General features: G+C 42.5%; 1 protein-coding gene across 12 annotated transcripts in view; it reads right to left on the bottom strand.

The window, feature by feature from the left end:
- The window catches only part of LOC146869505 (stAR-related lipid transfer protein 3-like), a 146,113-nt gene that overhangs the window by 66,836 nt on the left and 61,968 nt on the right, over positions 1-17,309 (bottom strand). For 10 of the 12 annotated variants that reach the window (XM_085602575.1, XM_085602296.1, XM_085602033.1 and 7 more), the window contains one exon: positions 2,053-2,130. The exons of the other annotated variants lie outside the window; for them this stretch is intronic. In XM_085602575.1, the coding sequence (XP_085458701.1) occupies positions 2,053-2,130 (78 nt within the window). The remainder of the gene's footprint in view (positions 1-2,052; positions 2,131-17,309) is intronic. 12 annotated transcript variants of the gene reach the window in all.

Below are 17,309 nucleotides of genomic sequence, written 5' to 3'. Positions count from 1 at the left end.
ACATTTCCATTAGGTTTTGGTGATGGGGAATGGAGTAGTCCTGTTATGTATCATGACATGGAGCGTGTGATTGAGAGGTAATAAGAGTGGTTTAACTAATTTACTTTGCTGAAACAACAACAACATTTGAATTTCTAGTTTATGGCTTTTTCGTTCAGAAAGTGTGGTCCAGGATCACGTTCAATTAAAAAGGAGTGCAAAAGGCACACTAGAGGGCGCTCAAACACAAGTTAATGCAATAGCGAAACCATAAGATGCGGATCCAGCCACGCCACCACTCATATGTCCCCCAGTTCCCTCGCAGCGCCGCGGAAGGCCATCAGCTACCAGACAATCACAATACATACACCCGGCTAAACATATATAATAAAAACAAAAACAAACATGCAACGCCTAGAGCTTTGCGGGTGTGTCGGGAGAGCCGCTCAAAGACTGAGAGGGCACAGGGCGACCTCTGTTCAGAACCCAGAATCCTACTAACAAACTGTATGCAAACGCAGCCGCGTGTATATTTTGCTTCGCGCTTTCACTTTAAGTGAAAGCGCGATGCGAAAATAAACACGCGAGAGTCAAAAAGTAATGGAACAAATCCCCACCCATGGAGAAGTCAGCATGAAACTTACCTGTTGGAACAAATCGCGTCCTGCAAACATTCACTGGCGATTTTAAGCCAAGTGAGAAGAAAAAAGTGCGTGGGGACAAATAATGGAGTGTCACGCCGCCAGTAAACGATCCAATGCCGGGAGGCGTGGCCAAAAGGAGACATGGCAGCAACAAGGAGGGACTAAGAAGCCTCCTTTACAATCAGAAGCCAGCGTTTTGCAGGTAAGATGACCCTAACCAATTAAAACGATGGGCGGGTCTTCAACTCCGCCACCGAGAGCTTCAGAATATGCATTGATTTCAAGAAGCTCTCGAATGCCGCGAGCAGCGCATGCGCTGCTTTCGACAGCTAAGACCTAAAAAGGGGACATTAACGCACACCTGGAAGGATCCACAGGTCAGATTAGTTTACTTCCTTTATTTAGCACAAACAGCTTCAAGGCACCGGACGAGGCAAAGCAAAGATAAATGCAAAGACAAATATAAAAAATGTAAACACAAAGTTTTCAAAAATGAACCGTTAGAAGTTAAAAATAATGTTGTTTATGCAAAAAAACAGAAAACAGAAAACCTGAACACTTGAATGGGGCATAGGTTGCAGTAGTCTGTTTTCTATTTCTCCTGCAACGCTAAACAGGAAGTGAGGGGAATTGAGAAAAATAATGGGGAAAGGTCAGAAACCGATGGCTGATCAAAAGTGAGGCAGGAAAAGTAAGTAGGAATTAAGTATTAAAAACGGAGCAATGCAGAGAGGTGAGGGAGTATTCTGCTTCTAAACTCAGTTGAAAAACAGGAACACAGTGAAACAAATTGTATGTAGTGAACACGTAGAAAAGATATCGGAATATACATTGTTTTAATCATGGGTTCTGCATGTTGCATTCTTTTCTTCCGCTTTTGGGAAATAAATCCTGTAGATTTTGATTGCTGTTGCATATTACTACAATTAAGGAATGAGGAAGCAAACACTGGCAAAGTCAATGGGACAGGCATTGTCGCCAGTCTGTTTGCTTTGTCAATGCTACTGTTGCATTGTCCTGTTTTTTAAATAAAAAAAAATTAAAAAACCTTATTGGGAAAACTGCTGGGCTCTCAAATAAAAAATTAACAAAATAAAGAAAATATTGGCTAAAAGCAAAATCTTTTTTGGATGTCACAGCACACAGTGCAATAGCAGTCCTTGGCACTTAATTGATTGAATGTTTGTGTGGACGTGCTCCTTGTGAATCTGCGAAAGGGCAGCGTGCCGGCACTTGATGGCTGAAGTGGCCCACACATTGCCCCATAATGTATATTGTGGAGTCATGCACATTTATTCCACCCACTACACACGACCAAAGGATGAAGAGGGCTGGCTGAAGGCCCCATAAGTTAGTATATTATCTGTATAATGGTAGTAAAATTAAAAGGTCTTGATTAAACTCAGACCTTAAAACAGGTCGCACTTACAAATATATCGAAGAACGAGCTTGAAAACGTATACTCCAAAATCTCCTTCCTCAGATTCTCCTTGATCCCATCACTGGTCTGAGGATGAGAAACAACAACAATAATGGGTCATAAGGGCTGTGGAAATCAGAGGTGAAACTGTATGAAGACTACAAGATTAAGCTTGCCATGAGAAACCTGAGCACAGTCAACAAGTGTTTCAAGGCACTAACACCTGAGTATCGTACATGAAACCCCTTTGAGAGAGACCTATGATCGTCACTGGCATTTGTAAATACTAAGATAATCAACCTATATATAGGATATCACTTAACAAAACCCTTTTAAAGCCCCAACTAAAGGCACAGTTCTCTTCTTGGTTTTAAATACATTAGACATAAGTAGGACCATTTAAAAGATGTACAATTCTTTTAAATTGTCTTCCATCGAAAGCTAAATGGAAAAGAATACTAAGTCCATCCCAAATAACCAAATGTACACTAAGGTGTCTACCCAAGGGGGCAGATCCCAGTAGTGTTGACTGGGTGCCATGGTTGAATATTTATTATAGCCATTGTGCTCGATCAAGAGTTATCCGAAGAGGCCACCTCGCCAACTACAGGAAAACCATGATATGTAGAAGTATGAGACCTAACACGGCTAGTCCCAAAGGGCCATCCGTCACAATGGTCACTCATAATGTTGCCTTGAGATACACTGCAACACTCAGTCCAGCCCCAGGGGCTCCACAACCTCTCTGGAATGATCTCCCTTCTTATATTCTTCCCCTGTAGGGGACATAACTGCTTATCTACCTTCACTAGAGGGATAGGAGGATTCACATCCTCACAGCTAGCACCCACTGCACTCCTTCCTTTTCCATAAGGTTGTAGGCCATAAGGTAGTGAAGCATGGATGGGTATGCAAGTGGTTTGAGGGACTCTGCTATGTCCCATGCTGCTCCAACAAATGGATAGGGAGGCCTGCCGTAACTATTTGCCATGTCTGAGGCAGCCTATATCTTCTGGCGCGCCAAGTCCTACCATTGCCATCTCTCAAACCTACACCACTCCACACTTGAGATCGAAAGGGTCTGGGCATTTCGCATAGCAGTGGCTTCTTTACATCTCCTACCACACTTTCAGAAGCGAAACCTCTCAGAACCTGAAGCTCCCAAGGAAACCGCCAGCCGGTGTCCAGGCCCCTCCACCCTGCGTTGGTCTCTTACATGCTGATGCAGTATCACAGCCCCAACTGCAGCTCTGAACACAATGCGACTGAGAACAGCCCAACACACTCACCAGGGGCAGCACCTCAGTTATGGCGGAGAGACGTCACCTACTAAAAAATTGAATGATAATAAAACCAGTTTATTATCATTTTATTTTTCTTACTGAGTTAATTGCCAGCCTTAGGGCAGGGGCAGAACCATCCTGACAGAGCGTCACTCAGCTGCAGGGAGGAGAGTTTTGCACTGTAAGTGCGCATGCCGGTTTGGCCGGCTTTCTTAGGACGGCCAAACCGACATGCGCACTTACATTTCTCCAACCCAGCTGTGATGCACAGCCGAATGGAGAAATAGCACAGGCTCCCTGTGCCTGAGCAAGCGTCAGGTCACCCCGATCAGGCCAATTATGGCGCTGCTCTCATGCTTGTATAACCAGCATGACAGCAGCGCTGTGATTCGCCCATAGGAGTCTGTGCAGTGTGCCCAAGGTCAGGAGAGGAGCACCAAGGTGGCCGCTGCAGCGGCAGGTAAGTGTTTAAATGTTATTATTTCCCCTTCCAACCACCTACTGCCCCCCAACCCCCGGCGTTTGCTTTGGCACACCACTTTGCTGTTAAAGCAGCCGCCACTGACTCACTGCAACTGCACACATATTCACCACTGCTGACCTGTCTGTACACACACTCACTACTTCTGGATCACAACCAATCAACTATCAATATGCACTGTCAAGCTACAGACCAAGCACACACTGCAGACACTGCCCTTTGTTGAGCTTGAGGCAGCGATGGCCTTTCGACTATCAGGCGACTAGGTCTCCAACGTGCACTACAAATTGGTGTATGGTACACAAAATTATGCAATATTAATAAAAAATTACACTGTGATGATTTTCACATTACAGCATTTCAAACTTCATGTATTTTTCAGCATATGTGATGCTTACAAAAACGAAGTAGACCATTGCAAAATATAAACATTACACACTTTGCCCAAACAAAACAACAAAACCCAATGCATTTCGGGACTCTGGATCCCTTCATCAGGGGTAATCTGAAATAAATAAAGAAATGGGAAACGTCTCAAAAGATGCACGTCTGAATCAAAAGAATTGTCAAAATGATTTGAGAGCGTCTTACAGTCATAAGTGGTCATGCACCCTACACCTCATCGTGATAAGATGAGTGACACGGTGTGGTCAGGGCACTTACTATTTTCGCTGGGGCGACGCTAAAAATAGAATCTGTAATAACAGTATAAACCAACATGGATGTATTAAAAAGAGACAAATGGCCAATGCTTTTGTGCATAGTCATATTGATAGTTCACGTACCTAGGTGAACTGTGTTCAAAGTTCTATGTTCACTCAAGTAATTTTTCTGTGGTCACGTGGTGTCACGCACCTCACATGAAATTATGCCTGATCCCCAGACAAATAACGGGGAGGCAGCGCACTCCTATTTGTTCAAGATAGAAAATTGATTTTATCACTTGTGACTAAGGTGCTGGAGTGGTATGCTTGCTGTCAATCGAGCATAATGTCTGAAAGAAAAAGAAACTAACCATGCGGTAGTCGCCACTGCGCACAGTGCTAGGGGTAACTATGACCCTTGATTATTAATCACCTTATCAGATGCAAATTAATCAAACAGATCAATTGAATTCAATGAACATTTATTGATTCATATATGTAAATCATTTTCACACATATACATATAATTCATTTTGTTACAGAATACATCGCTTGTAGTGTATCCTGATGCTGATAAACATATGTCAATAAACAAACAAGGTACATTTTTGGTTAACACAGTTTAGTACACGAGAGAATAAAGATGAGCCCAATGCATTTCGGGACCGACACGTCCCTTCGTCAGGGGAAATCTAAAAACAAAAACACAATAATGATTGACATTACTAATAATCAAACACATACTGGTTGTACCCAATGAAACCCATTACAAATGATTCAACAAACTATTAGCCACACTACATCAGTGGTGAGACAAGACCCAGTTTTTGCAGTGTGTGAATACAACAATTTGCTGTGCTGAAATGGAGGCAGCAAGAACCACGCCACCAGAAAAAGTCATACACCGTGGTGATAATCAAGAAAGTGATGATTTGTACTCTACTGGAAAATATGAGAGGAGGAAAAGGTGATTCAAAGGTATGTATGGCGAGGTGGACTCACCTCGACTAATGTACCAAAAAGAAACGCATTGAAGGGAAGATTGCGGGCAAAATCGTAAATACCAGCCAATATAATTCTGCGGGAGAAACAACGGTGCAAATTGTAGAAAAAAGGCTGGGTAAACGAAATGATAAGATACGAGGGAACGTGGCTTCCCACTTACCCACCGCTGATCGCGTGGTGAAACAAAAGTAGTGTTGTGCTAAAAAACGTAAAAATATATGGATAAGAATGATGGGGCAGTCTCATGAAACAAACGAAAAACAGCCTTGAAAACAAACGAAGCTATGCGGAAAAAACATTGAGAGAAACTTACATGGATGTCAGAGAAGAAGAGCGCGAACCGTTGGATCAGGTGAGGACCAGTACCTGGAGGGAATACTCGCGAGACTGCAGAAAGCCGCTAGATAAAGACTAAAAAGGGAGGACGGCTCCAGTGGGTGACGTCCTATGTGGACCATATTAAAGATAGAAACAGGACAGGCGAGAGTCCCGCCATGATGTAATAGTAAAGGTCTAATGCTACTAAGGACAAGTGCACATGTAATAGGGATAAAATCATGAAGCTTCCTCATAAGAAACACGATGGGGGATAAGTGAAGATGGATAATAAACTACTAAAAAACGGGGGGAGAAATGTCAAAAACGAACCCGATGTCGGGCTTCAAGGTCAATCTATACAATACGGTAAGTAAGGAATACAAAAGGGAACGGGACAACTAACTGCCCTCAAAGGCATACGGTACTGTAAAGAAGAAAAAAGATAGCTGGTGTAAAAAATATATATAGACCAAACTCCATGGGAAGAAAGAAGGCTTCGCAACCAGAAAGTGATAGTTGAGGTACAGATAATAAATGTCAAAAACCTAAAAGTGTAGTGTGATAAATGGAGAGTGAGTAATGAGATCAGAGGACTGTCCAGGACTATTGCATCCAAACGCAGGTGTGTAATTGAAAGAAGATATAGATGATATGGGAAGAAGAGATTGAGTGTTGAGGGAATCCTGAGGTTTACTTTAGAAAGACTTATTATAAGAAACATGACATATCCAGACGATCATTAAGACCAGATGGGGTCAGAGTATGTCGTTTTTGGATCCAGTAGATTTCTTTACGTAACAGCATGTTGGTAACATCTAAACCTGGTCGAACGTTTATTGTCTCAATAATTTGGAACCGCAGTTGTGAAATCGTATGTTTGGCCTCGGTCCAATGAGTTGCAAGGCTTGAGGTAGTGTTCTTGTGTCTGATTCTGGATTTATGTTCAGTTATGCGAGTTTTAATTTTTCGTTCGGTTTTCCCTACGTATGCTTTTCCGCAAGGACATTTAATGCAATAAATGACGTTAGCTGTGTTGCAGTCGCTGGTATGTTTGAGCTGTATCTTCATGCCAGATAAAGGATGGGTTAACATGTACCCTGTGATTACATTGTTGCAATGAATACAAGATAAGCATCTTCTCGTCCCATGGTATAAAGTTGGTTCCTTAGTGATGACCGGGGAATTCAAGAGAGTGCGTAAATTTCTTCCTCTAGTATACGCAAACAGGGGTTTATGTTGAAACAGGTCATGAAAATCCTCCTCTTGTTGTAGAAGTTCCCAACGGGAATTAATGATGTTCCTTATGTCGGGAGAAATGGTTGAAAATTTAGTCACAAATACCAGTCGTTGTTGAGGAATGCGTGGTTGTTGTGTTAGGAGATCCTGACGAGGTTTAGCCATAGCTTTTGATAAACAATTCGTAAGAACTTCCTGGGGGTAACCCCTTGCTGAAAACCGTTTAGAAGTTTCAAGTAATTCAGTGGAACTGTTCTCAGTGTCAGAACAAATTCTACGAATCCTGATGAACTGGGATAAAGGCAGGTTCCTGATAAGACTTCGTGGATGGAAGCTTGAAAAAGCTAGTACGCTGTTTTGGTCTGTAGGCTTGTGGTAAACGGTAGTTTGAAAATGATTGGATGATGTTTTCACAACTTGCACATCAAGGTAATGTATGGTGTCTTTATGAATTTGGTATGTGAGTTGGATGTGTGGATTTATGCTGTTCAAAGACTCAATCATTGTGGTAAAAGATAGCTCGGAGTCGTTCCAAATGAGGAAGATGTCGTCAATGTAGCGATAGTAAAGAATGATTCGAGACCACCAAGTGGGATTGGCAATGATGTTATCCTGCTCGAATTGCGACATGAAGATATTGGCATATGCTGGTGCTCCGGAAAATCCCATTGATATTCCTGTGAGTTGTGCAAAGAATTTGTGTTGATATTCAAAGTAACTGTTATGTAGACAAAATTTGAGGAGTTGAAGAATGAAAATTTTCTCAATGCCTATATCCTCCATTTGGAGAAGCGCCCATTCGACCGCATCGAGACCTGCTGTGTGCGGTATTGAGGTGTAGAGTGCTGTTACATCAATTGTACATAAATAAATGGAACTTTGAGGATCAATCACAACTTGTTGTAAAATCTGTAGAAAATGTGTCGTGTCCTTTAAGTATGTACACCACTTCTGGACGAACTGTTGTAAAAAGTAGTCCAAGAATTTCCCAGCGGGATCAAAAATGGAGCCACATCCGGACACAATTGAACGAAATGGTGGGTCATTAGGGTCCTTGTGTATTTTAGGGATCATATACAATTGAGGCCTCCGTGGGTTAGTAGTCGTTAGGTAAAGGTGTGTAGCGTCATTGATCCATTCGTTGTCGCATGCCACCTTAAGGAGATTATTAAGCATATCTTGAAGTTGGGCAGTGAGATCAAAAGGAAGTAACATATAAGTGTTAGTGTCCGAAACATGTGATGATACTTTAAGATGATAATACTCAGTATCCATAACCACTTTGGCCCCTCCTTTGTCAGCAGGTTGCAAAGTAATCGATGGATTGTTGGCAAGATTTTGAATAATATTGCGATCGTATTTAGAGACATTGCTGTAGTTTTTTGGTCGATAATTGAGTTTTTCAAGATCTTTGTTGACTAGAGTCTCAAAAGTATCCAATGTCTTATGCGAAGTTGGAGGCATAAATGTGCTTTTTGGTTTAAATCGCAACTGAGTCTGTTCAGTTTCTTGATGGTCTGAAACTACAACATTGGTGAAAGTTTTTTTCAGTCTGATGGTACGCATGAATTTAAAGAATTCACCCTGTGTTTGGAGAGAGGTGGTGTGGGATGTAGGTACAAATGACAATCTCCGTCCAAGGAGGGTTGTTTCATGCTCGTTGAGTGTATAGGAGGAAATGTTGATCACTAGATTACTGTTTTCCCACTGCGTAGAGACTTTCCGCCTGCTTCCTTTCCCTCTGCGTGTTTTTCGTGTTGTACTTGCTTGGATTGATCTAGATGGGCCAGAGGACGCCCATGATCCATAGCTTGAGCTAAAAAAGGAGTAGGAGGAGAAGTTGATGTGCCTGATGCCGTAGCGACAGATGAGGTAGAAGGTCCAGCTTGTTGAGAGAGAATTATGGCTGATGCTGGTGTGCGGCTAACGGTTGTATCTTTGTCTGAGACTAGACTCTCATCAGAAGATATTGGCGTTTTCTTAGTGTCAAACCGCTTTCGGGTGTATATGTCGGCCCAAGTATAAACCTCATTCAGTTTATAATCAATCGTGTCCCGCCTATACTTGCGTAATTTGCCTTCTTGCAATTCTCTTTCATACTTCGAGTTTCTAGTTAAGTACTTCTAGTTGCAATTTCCAAGAATCAGACTCCATACGCATCTGTAGCTCGCTTTTAAGAGAGTATATTTCGTCCTCAAGATCTTTGATGGTTTTAGATAATTCCTCTATGATCAACAGTATGAGGTCTAAGGCGCATTTGTTAAGGATAGCGTACCACTTATCCATAAAGCTTGTATTGAGATTAAATCGAAATGACATTGGTTTTATAGCTAGACGTAAACCTCTGGGGATCCTCTTGGCTTTGTGATATTGAACAAGAGTTGACGCGTGCAATTTTTGGTTAAGCTGTCTCCTGGTTATGAATTCACGTTGACGTAGTTGTTGAGTAATGGTTCCACCATGAGTGTCAGTAGTTTTGACTTCTAGAATAAGGGCATAAATTTCAGTTGCTTCATCAGAAGTATAAGCTCTAGTGTTAGCTCTATTGTCTGTGATATTAGTAATAGTATCAAAAGACATGTTGATTGGATGGGTGCTGCTGCTGAGACAGTGCAATCAGATAAAAAAACGGGGAGGCAGCGCACTCCTATTTGTTCAAGATAGAAAATTGATTTTATCACTTGTGACTAAGGTGCTGCAGTGGTATGCTCGCTGTCAATCGAGCATAATGTCTGAAAGAAAAAGAAACTAACCATGCGGTAGTCACCACTGCGCACAGTGCTAGGGGTAACTATGACCCTTGATTAATAAATCACCTTATCAGATGCAAAGTAATCAAACAGATCAATTGAATTCAGTGAACATATATTGATTCATATATGTAAATCATTTTCACACACATACATACAATTCATTTTGTTACAGAATACCTCACTTGTAGTGTATCCTGATGCTGATAAACATATGTCAATAAACAAACAAGGTACATTTTTGGTTAACACAGTTTAGTACACGAGAGAATAAAGATGAGCCCAATGCATTTCAGGACCGACACGTCCCTTCGTCAGGGGAAATCTAAAAACAAAAACACAATAATGATTGACATTACTAATAATCAAACACATACTGGTTGTACCCAGTGCAAATGATTCAACAAACTATTAGCCACACTACATCAATGGTGAGACAAGACCCAGTTTTTGCAGTGTGTGAATACAACAATTTGCTGTGCTGAAATGGAGGCAGCAAGAACCACGCCACCAGAAAAAGTCATACACCGTGGTGATAATCAAGAAAGTGATGATTTGTACTCTACTGGAAAATATGAGAGGAGGAAAAGGTGATTCAAAGGTATGTATGGCGAGGTGGACTCACCTCGACTAATGTACCAAAAAGAAACGCATTGAAGGGAAGATTGCGGGCAAAATCGTAAATACCAGCCGATATAATTCTGCGGGAGAAACAACGGTGCAAATTGTGGAAAAAAGGCTGGGTAAACGAAATGATAAGATATGAGGGAACGTGGCTTTCCACTTACCCACCGCTGATCGCGTGGTGAAACAAAGTGGTGTTGTGCTAAAAAACGTAAAAATATATGGATAAGAATGATGGGGCAGTCTCATGAAACAAACGAAAAACAGCCTTGAAAACAAACGAAGCTATGCGGAAAAAACATTGAGAGAAACTTACATGGATGTCAGAGAAGAAGAGCGCGAACCGTTGGATCAGGTGAGGACCGGTACCTGGAGGGAATACTCGCGAGACTGCAGAAAGCCGCTAGATAAAGACTAAAAAGGGAGGACGGCTCCAGTGGGTGACGTTCTATGTGGACCATATTAAAGATAGAAACAGGACAGGCGAGAGTCCCGCCATGATGTAATAGTAAAGGTCTAATGCTACTAGTGCACATGAAATAGGGATAAAATCATGAAGCTACCTCATAAGAAACACGATGGGGGATAAGTGAAGATGGATAATAAACTACTAAAAAACGGGGGGAGAAATGTCAAAAACGAACCCGATGTCGGGCTTCAAGGTCAATCTATACAATACGGTAAGTAAGGAATACAAAAGGGAACGGGACAACTAACTGCCCTCAAAGGCATACGGTACTGTAAAGAAGAAAAAAGATAGCTGGTGTAAAAAATATATATAGACCAAACTCCATGGGAAGAAAGAAGGCTCCGCAACCAGAAAGTGATAGTTGAGGTACAGATAATAAATGTCAAAAACCTAAAAGTGTAGTGTGATAAATGGAGAGTGAGTAATGAGATCAGAGGACTGTCCAGGACTATTGCATCCAAACGCAGGTGTGTAATTGAAAGAAGATATAGATGATATGGGAAGAAGAGATTGAGTGTTGAGGGAATCCTGAGGTTTACTTTAGAAAGACTTATTATAAGAAACATGACATATCCAGACGATCATTAAGACCGGATGGGGTCAGAGTATGTAGTTTTTGGATCCAGTAGATTTCTTTACGTAACAGCATGTTGGTAACATCTAAACCTGGTCGAACGTTTATTGTCTCAATAATTTGGAACCGCAGTTGTGAAATCGTATGTTTGGCCTCGGTCCAATGAGTTGCAAGGCTTGAGGTAGTGTTCTTGTGTCTGATTCTGGATTTATGTTCAGTTATGCGAGTTTTAATTTTTCGTTCGGTTTTCCCTACGTATGCTTTTCCGCAAGGACATTTAATGCAATAAATGACGTTAGCTGTGTTGCAGTCGCTGGTATGTTTGAGCTGTATCTTCATGCCAGATAAAGGATGGGTTAACATGTTCCCTGTGATTACATTGTTGCAATGAATACAAGATAAGCATCTTCTCGTCCCATGGTATACAGTTGGTTCCTTAGTGATGACCGGGGAATTCAAGAGAGTGCGTAAATTTCTTCCTCTAGTATACGCAAACAAGGGTTTATGTTGAAACAGGTCATGAAAATCCTCCTCTTGTTGTAGAAGTTCCCAACGGGAATTAATGATGTTCCTTATGTCGGGAGAAATGGTTGAAAATTTAGTCACAAATACCAGTCGTTGTTGAGGAATGCGTGGTTGTTGTGTTAGGAGATCCTGATGAGGTTTAGCCATAGCTTTCGATAAACAATTCGTAAGAACTTCCTGGGGGTAACCCCTTGCTGAAAACCGTTTAGAAGTTTCAAGTAATTCAGTGGAACTGTTCTCAGTGTCAGAACAAATTCTACGAATCCTGATGAACTGGGATAAAGGCAGGTTCCTGATAAGACTTCATGGATGGAAGCTTGAAAAAGCTAGTACGCTGTTTCGGTCTGTAGGCTTGTGGTAATCCCATAGATCCCCAGACACACACTTCTCTGATGAAGGGTTTCTACATACCTTCAACCACACAATAGATTTGGATATAAAACATTCACAGAGATAACCAGTATAGATACACAGAAAAAACACAGTTGAACACACAGAATTAAAGAGTCAACTGCAATTAGATCAACAACCCATCCTTTGATACAATCTTCATGCCCGCAATTTCCACACTTTGAGCAAAGTCGTAGACCTTTTTGACAACACATGTTTCGTCGAGATGGCATATCACCCACGCCTTCATCAGGGCTTAATATAAACAACTAACTGTAATGCTACCAATATAAGGATGTTGTAACAATATCAGGAGTACTCTCCGGTGCTATTGGGATATGAAATATAGCATTTTGCACATGAAGAATTCCATCTTCAATGGTAGCATTACAGTTAATCGTTAATATTAAGCCCGGATGAAGTTAGCTAAAAGTTCAAAGACTTGGCTCAAAGGGTGAAAACTGGAAACATGAAGATTATATTAAAGGACAGATTGTTGATATAATTGCAGTGGACTCTTTGATTCGGTGTGCTCAAAGGCGTTTTTTTCAATGTATTGAGCTTGTACAGTTCACTAAGGTGGTTTGGTGGCCACCTTTCCGTTTAGAGGAGTGTAGTAGTGCTCAGATCAAACCACATCACTTTCTGACAATTTAAGTGTGCGCCACTAGTTATACCAATCCACAGAACAATTTGTTACTATCAATACACAGATTAACAAAGGACACACATATTCACATACACAAACAATGCAAATGCAGACATCCATATATTCACACAAACATGTAGACTAACATATCAATTCAGTCAAACAGCAACACAGATAAGAATTCAAACCTATTTATAGGCACCCATCTATATAGCTTGGAACAAATGCAAGTATGTGCAGAATCCACACAACGCAGAAGCAACATAGACAAAAATAAACCATGGTTATGGAAAGCTTGAGAGAAAAAAAAAAAGATGTGGTAGGGGCAAGTCTACCGCACAGTAGTGCGTCACTTAACCACTGTCTAGTTAAGAGCTTCACAAACTTTTTAGAACCACTTCCACTTTTTAGAACAACAAACTTTTGCGGCCCACCTAGCTTTAATGGACATAAGGCAGGTGGTTTTTTGATGTAACTAAAGCATCGTCTGCCAGTGCCCTCATTAACAGGCAGCACATCTTCTATTGAAAGGCCACTAAATTTGCAGAGACATAGAGTTTACTATTAAAACTATACATAACAGAAATCTGGAACACCGAACATAGAGAGGCTGTGGCGTTGTGGCCAGGGCTGCTGACTTGGGAGCTGGAGAACCAGGTTTGAGCCTCGGTGCCGGCACAACATCCTATAATTCTGAGCAAATAACTTAATCTCCATGTGCCTGTTAAAACGAATATGTCCTTGTGTAATGTAACCGGCGCACATGTAAAGCGCTTCAAGTCGACTTTGTGCTATATAAAACAAGCTACAACTAACAAAAATGTGAGAAAGGGGCATGCTACGACTGGAATGAGGTGGTGGGAGGGACAGGTCAGCATGAACGGAAAGGGGCATGCAGCAAAAGAAGTGCGGTGGTGGTAGGGACGGGCAAGCAACCAACTGCATGTAGAAGCTGAAAAGTTAAAAAAAATATGTTTGTTAAAAGTGCTCGACCAATGGAAGGACACAGGCTGCCGGAAGCAGTACTTGGTCCAAGTACCACAGCAAGGTCGAAGACGTGAAGCCAAGCAGGAAGCTGGAGGCAAGAGGAGAAGTTGACCAACAGTAAGAAAGGAAACAAGAGTGACGTGGGATCCAACTAATGGTAAGTAAAGGTAAGTAATGGGCGGGCTCCAAGCCCCTTTTTTTTTTTTTTCAAACGATTTTTCAAGAATGGCGCAAACTAAAAGCATAAGCAGCAATTTGTCAGAAGATACAGCATGACATTTGACTACTGCCTTTGTATTTAACTTGTCACATTTGCCGCACTTCAGAGTTTAAAGGCATCTTAATTTATAGCTTGGACTTTTACGACTCACCAAAAATCACTAGTGGCTTACGACCTACAGTTTAGGAAACACTGGTTTAAATAGTTTAAACTACACATACATACATGTACCATGAAGGTGAAGAGCCCAAACAATGGGAGACTGCATGGACTTTACAGAAAGAGAGTCAGTAAGGTATCCCACAATGCTTTTAATTATGTGTTTTGAAAACGTGCAAGCGGTGCTTATAGTCCTTGCTTACGAGAAGCAAGGCTGGCAGTAACTGCACCTCTTACTGCCAGCCTTGCTTCTATAAGTACAAAGTGCGTATTTACACACCGTTTGCAAGTTTTCAAAACACATAAATAAAAGGCGTTGTCATTTACAATGCCAATAGCTCAAAATCTCGCAAATGCGAGACCTATTGCATTGCAAATGCTTGTTAGTTGTGATTCCACAGGTTGACCTGGAATTTACCCTGCATGTAAAAATGTGTGAGGCGCACTTTTGGCAGTCCTTGATGCTTGCATCCTCTGTGTTTATAGTGTAAGGCAAGACAGGGGTTGGGGCTGTAGTCAATATGGAAACTCACTTGGTATGCTGTAAACAATCGCAAGGCAGACATCTGGGTTTCCCTTGGCAGACTTGGTTAGCTAATGACAAAGCAGTGACGGTGGCACTTGAAGACGAACAGAGTCCGTTCCTTCCAGCCCTAGAACAATGCCGTTTTACATCAACAAATCTTTCATATTGCCTGAACTGCTTTCATTTTTTCTTGCACCAATGCTTCAGAAGCCTTGCAGACTGCTAAAAGCACAGCCCACCCTGCAGAGGTGAAGGTGTGCAATAAAGAACTGCTTTACGCTGGTTCTGTGGGAATAAATAAATATGAGATGCATTTGGTTCTTTGAAAGTGAGAAGAGTCAACGGTGTCCTGTGTAACGTCCTTGTTTCTTCCAGTGCTCTTGTGTGTCCAACGCGCCCTGGGCTCTCTGATTTTCTGTGAGAAAAGGAGCTTACCCATAAGACTACCCTCAGTACTTTTCGCTAATGGGGAGAAACATTTTTAAACAAAATAGGTAAATCGCACGTCAAAGGATAGAAAAACTAGTGGGACACTTTCTTAGCAGCAGGCAGTTTAACCCTCTGCGCTGCCTTAGGATGAATCAAACTTTCCACTACAGAAACCTCCGGTCTGTTTCTAGGAAGCAGATTAATGACGGGGCTTCTCTTGACATTTTAATTGATGTCTGGAAGTTGCTGGAGGGCAGGAACGAAACTGAACGCGCGGTGGGAGCGCAAGAGACGCCATGAGCGTGCACATCGGCTGTCCCGGCGCAAGATGAAGATCGCCAGAGAAGACACGCCGTCTATCCGCGCTGAGGCTCCGAGTCTGAATCAGAGGCCGAAGCGTCCTTGAGCGGCCACCTGGGCAGAGGTACACTGAGCACCCCGTGAGCTCTGGAGACACGCTGCAAGGCATTGCACGATGTATGGCGTAGCGGTAAGGAATACGGGGGAGGGGGGAGTAGCTGTATGGAGGGGGCGTCAGGGGCTGAAAGGTTCTGCTGCGATGCCTTCATCCTGGCGAGGGTAGGAAACGAAGTCTGTAGTCCTGGAAGAATATGGTGGGGGTCAGCAGAGCGCAGGGCTGGCTGACACAGGAGGGGGTGCAAGGACAGCTGGGGATTGGAGAGGAGCGACCTGGTGAGATACGCAGGAAGGTATGTGGCAGTAGGAGGAAGCGCTCGCCTATGTGTAGAGTGTGTTTGTGAGCCAGAGCGAGATGGAAGCGAGAGAGTGTTTGTAAAATATGAGATTTTGCATGATTAATCTGGTAAGATAAGACGTAAATTTTCCGTCACCCCTGTTCACGTGTTTGAGAGTTGTCCGCCAACCAAACCTTCACTCTTAGTACAGAAGTAGGCGCCTGCTTTGGCCAGGGGACGACTACTTAGTGCACGATGATCGGGAATCACTTAAGTCAGTGCCTAATTGTGCCATGGGGTACTTCTGAGTACACACTCAATCGGAGCATACGAATGTTTTTTGAAGCATGGCAAAAATTGCAATGACAATGAAGTCTAAATCCGTTTTCCAAGCGAATAATTATTTAAACACCAATTTTTTTTTTAAAAAACCTAAACGCTATCTTTTCCAGCCATAAAACAAAATAACCCCACGAATCCTGTTGTACATGAAGAGTGTGTCTGCGAGTGGCCGTTTTGAAAACAAGGGAGTTTACCATTGCTGTTCAGGAAGGCGGCATGACCTACGCAGCGCTCGTAAAGGAATTTAAAAAAACGGGTGAAAAGCAATGTTAATAAAACAAAAAGCTGTGCGCTTGTAACGGAATTTTAAAAAAACGTGAAGCAGCAACAGGGGGAAAGTGACGGACAGAAAAGCAGCGGGTGGAAAGCAACGTTAAGCCAATAGTCCGGGCTTGTTGTAGGTGTAATGTTATTTGTTGTGTAATATATCTGGATGAATGGACAGAAGCAGCAAAATAACATTCGGGCGGCACCCTATGCTAAGCACACATTTTTAGCTTGTGTTTTAAGCCACGCCCTTTATTACAGCGGTCACACCTCTATGAGCGACTCCCGTTTTTTATCTCACTTAAAAAGAGGGGTAGGGCTGGGCCAAGGTCAGTGAAATATGATGCCTCGGATAGGTGGAACGAACTGGAGGCTGGTTAATCACATGTGAAGCCGATCCCTCTGGGGCAGTGTTAGTCGGGCCAGGCCGGCCCTTTGCAATGTGGATAGGCCAGTTTAGGGCTGGAGCAGTGCCACTTACTGTGGGCTCCCTTGGGGTATTGGAATACACTAAAACATAGGTGTTGCTTTACAAGCGCTCTCACACCAGATTAGCGGATGCAAGACAAACAAGTGAAAGCGCGTCACTCACCGGGGCTTGAGGACATCCCGAACTGAGCATGCGTGCACATTACCAAAGTGAAACTGCGTGAGGCTTGCAACGATGGAAGGGGGACAGGAGTTGTGCACATC

This window comes from Triturus cristatus, chromosome 1_1, assembly GCF_964204655.1.
Source record: "Triturus cristatus chromosome 1_1, aTriCri1.1, whole genome shotgun sequence".
NCBI lineage: Eukaryota > Metazoa > Chordata > Amphibia > Caudata > Salamandridae > Triturus > Triturus cristatus.
Note: the sequence above shows the minus strand (reverse complement) of the source record. Positions and strands in the feature narration are given on the sequence as shown.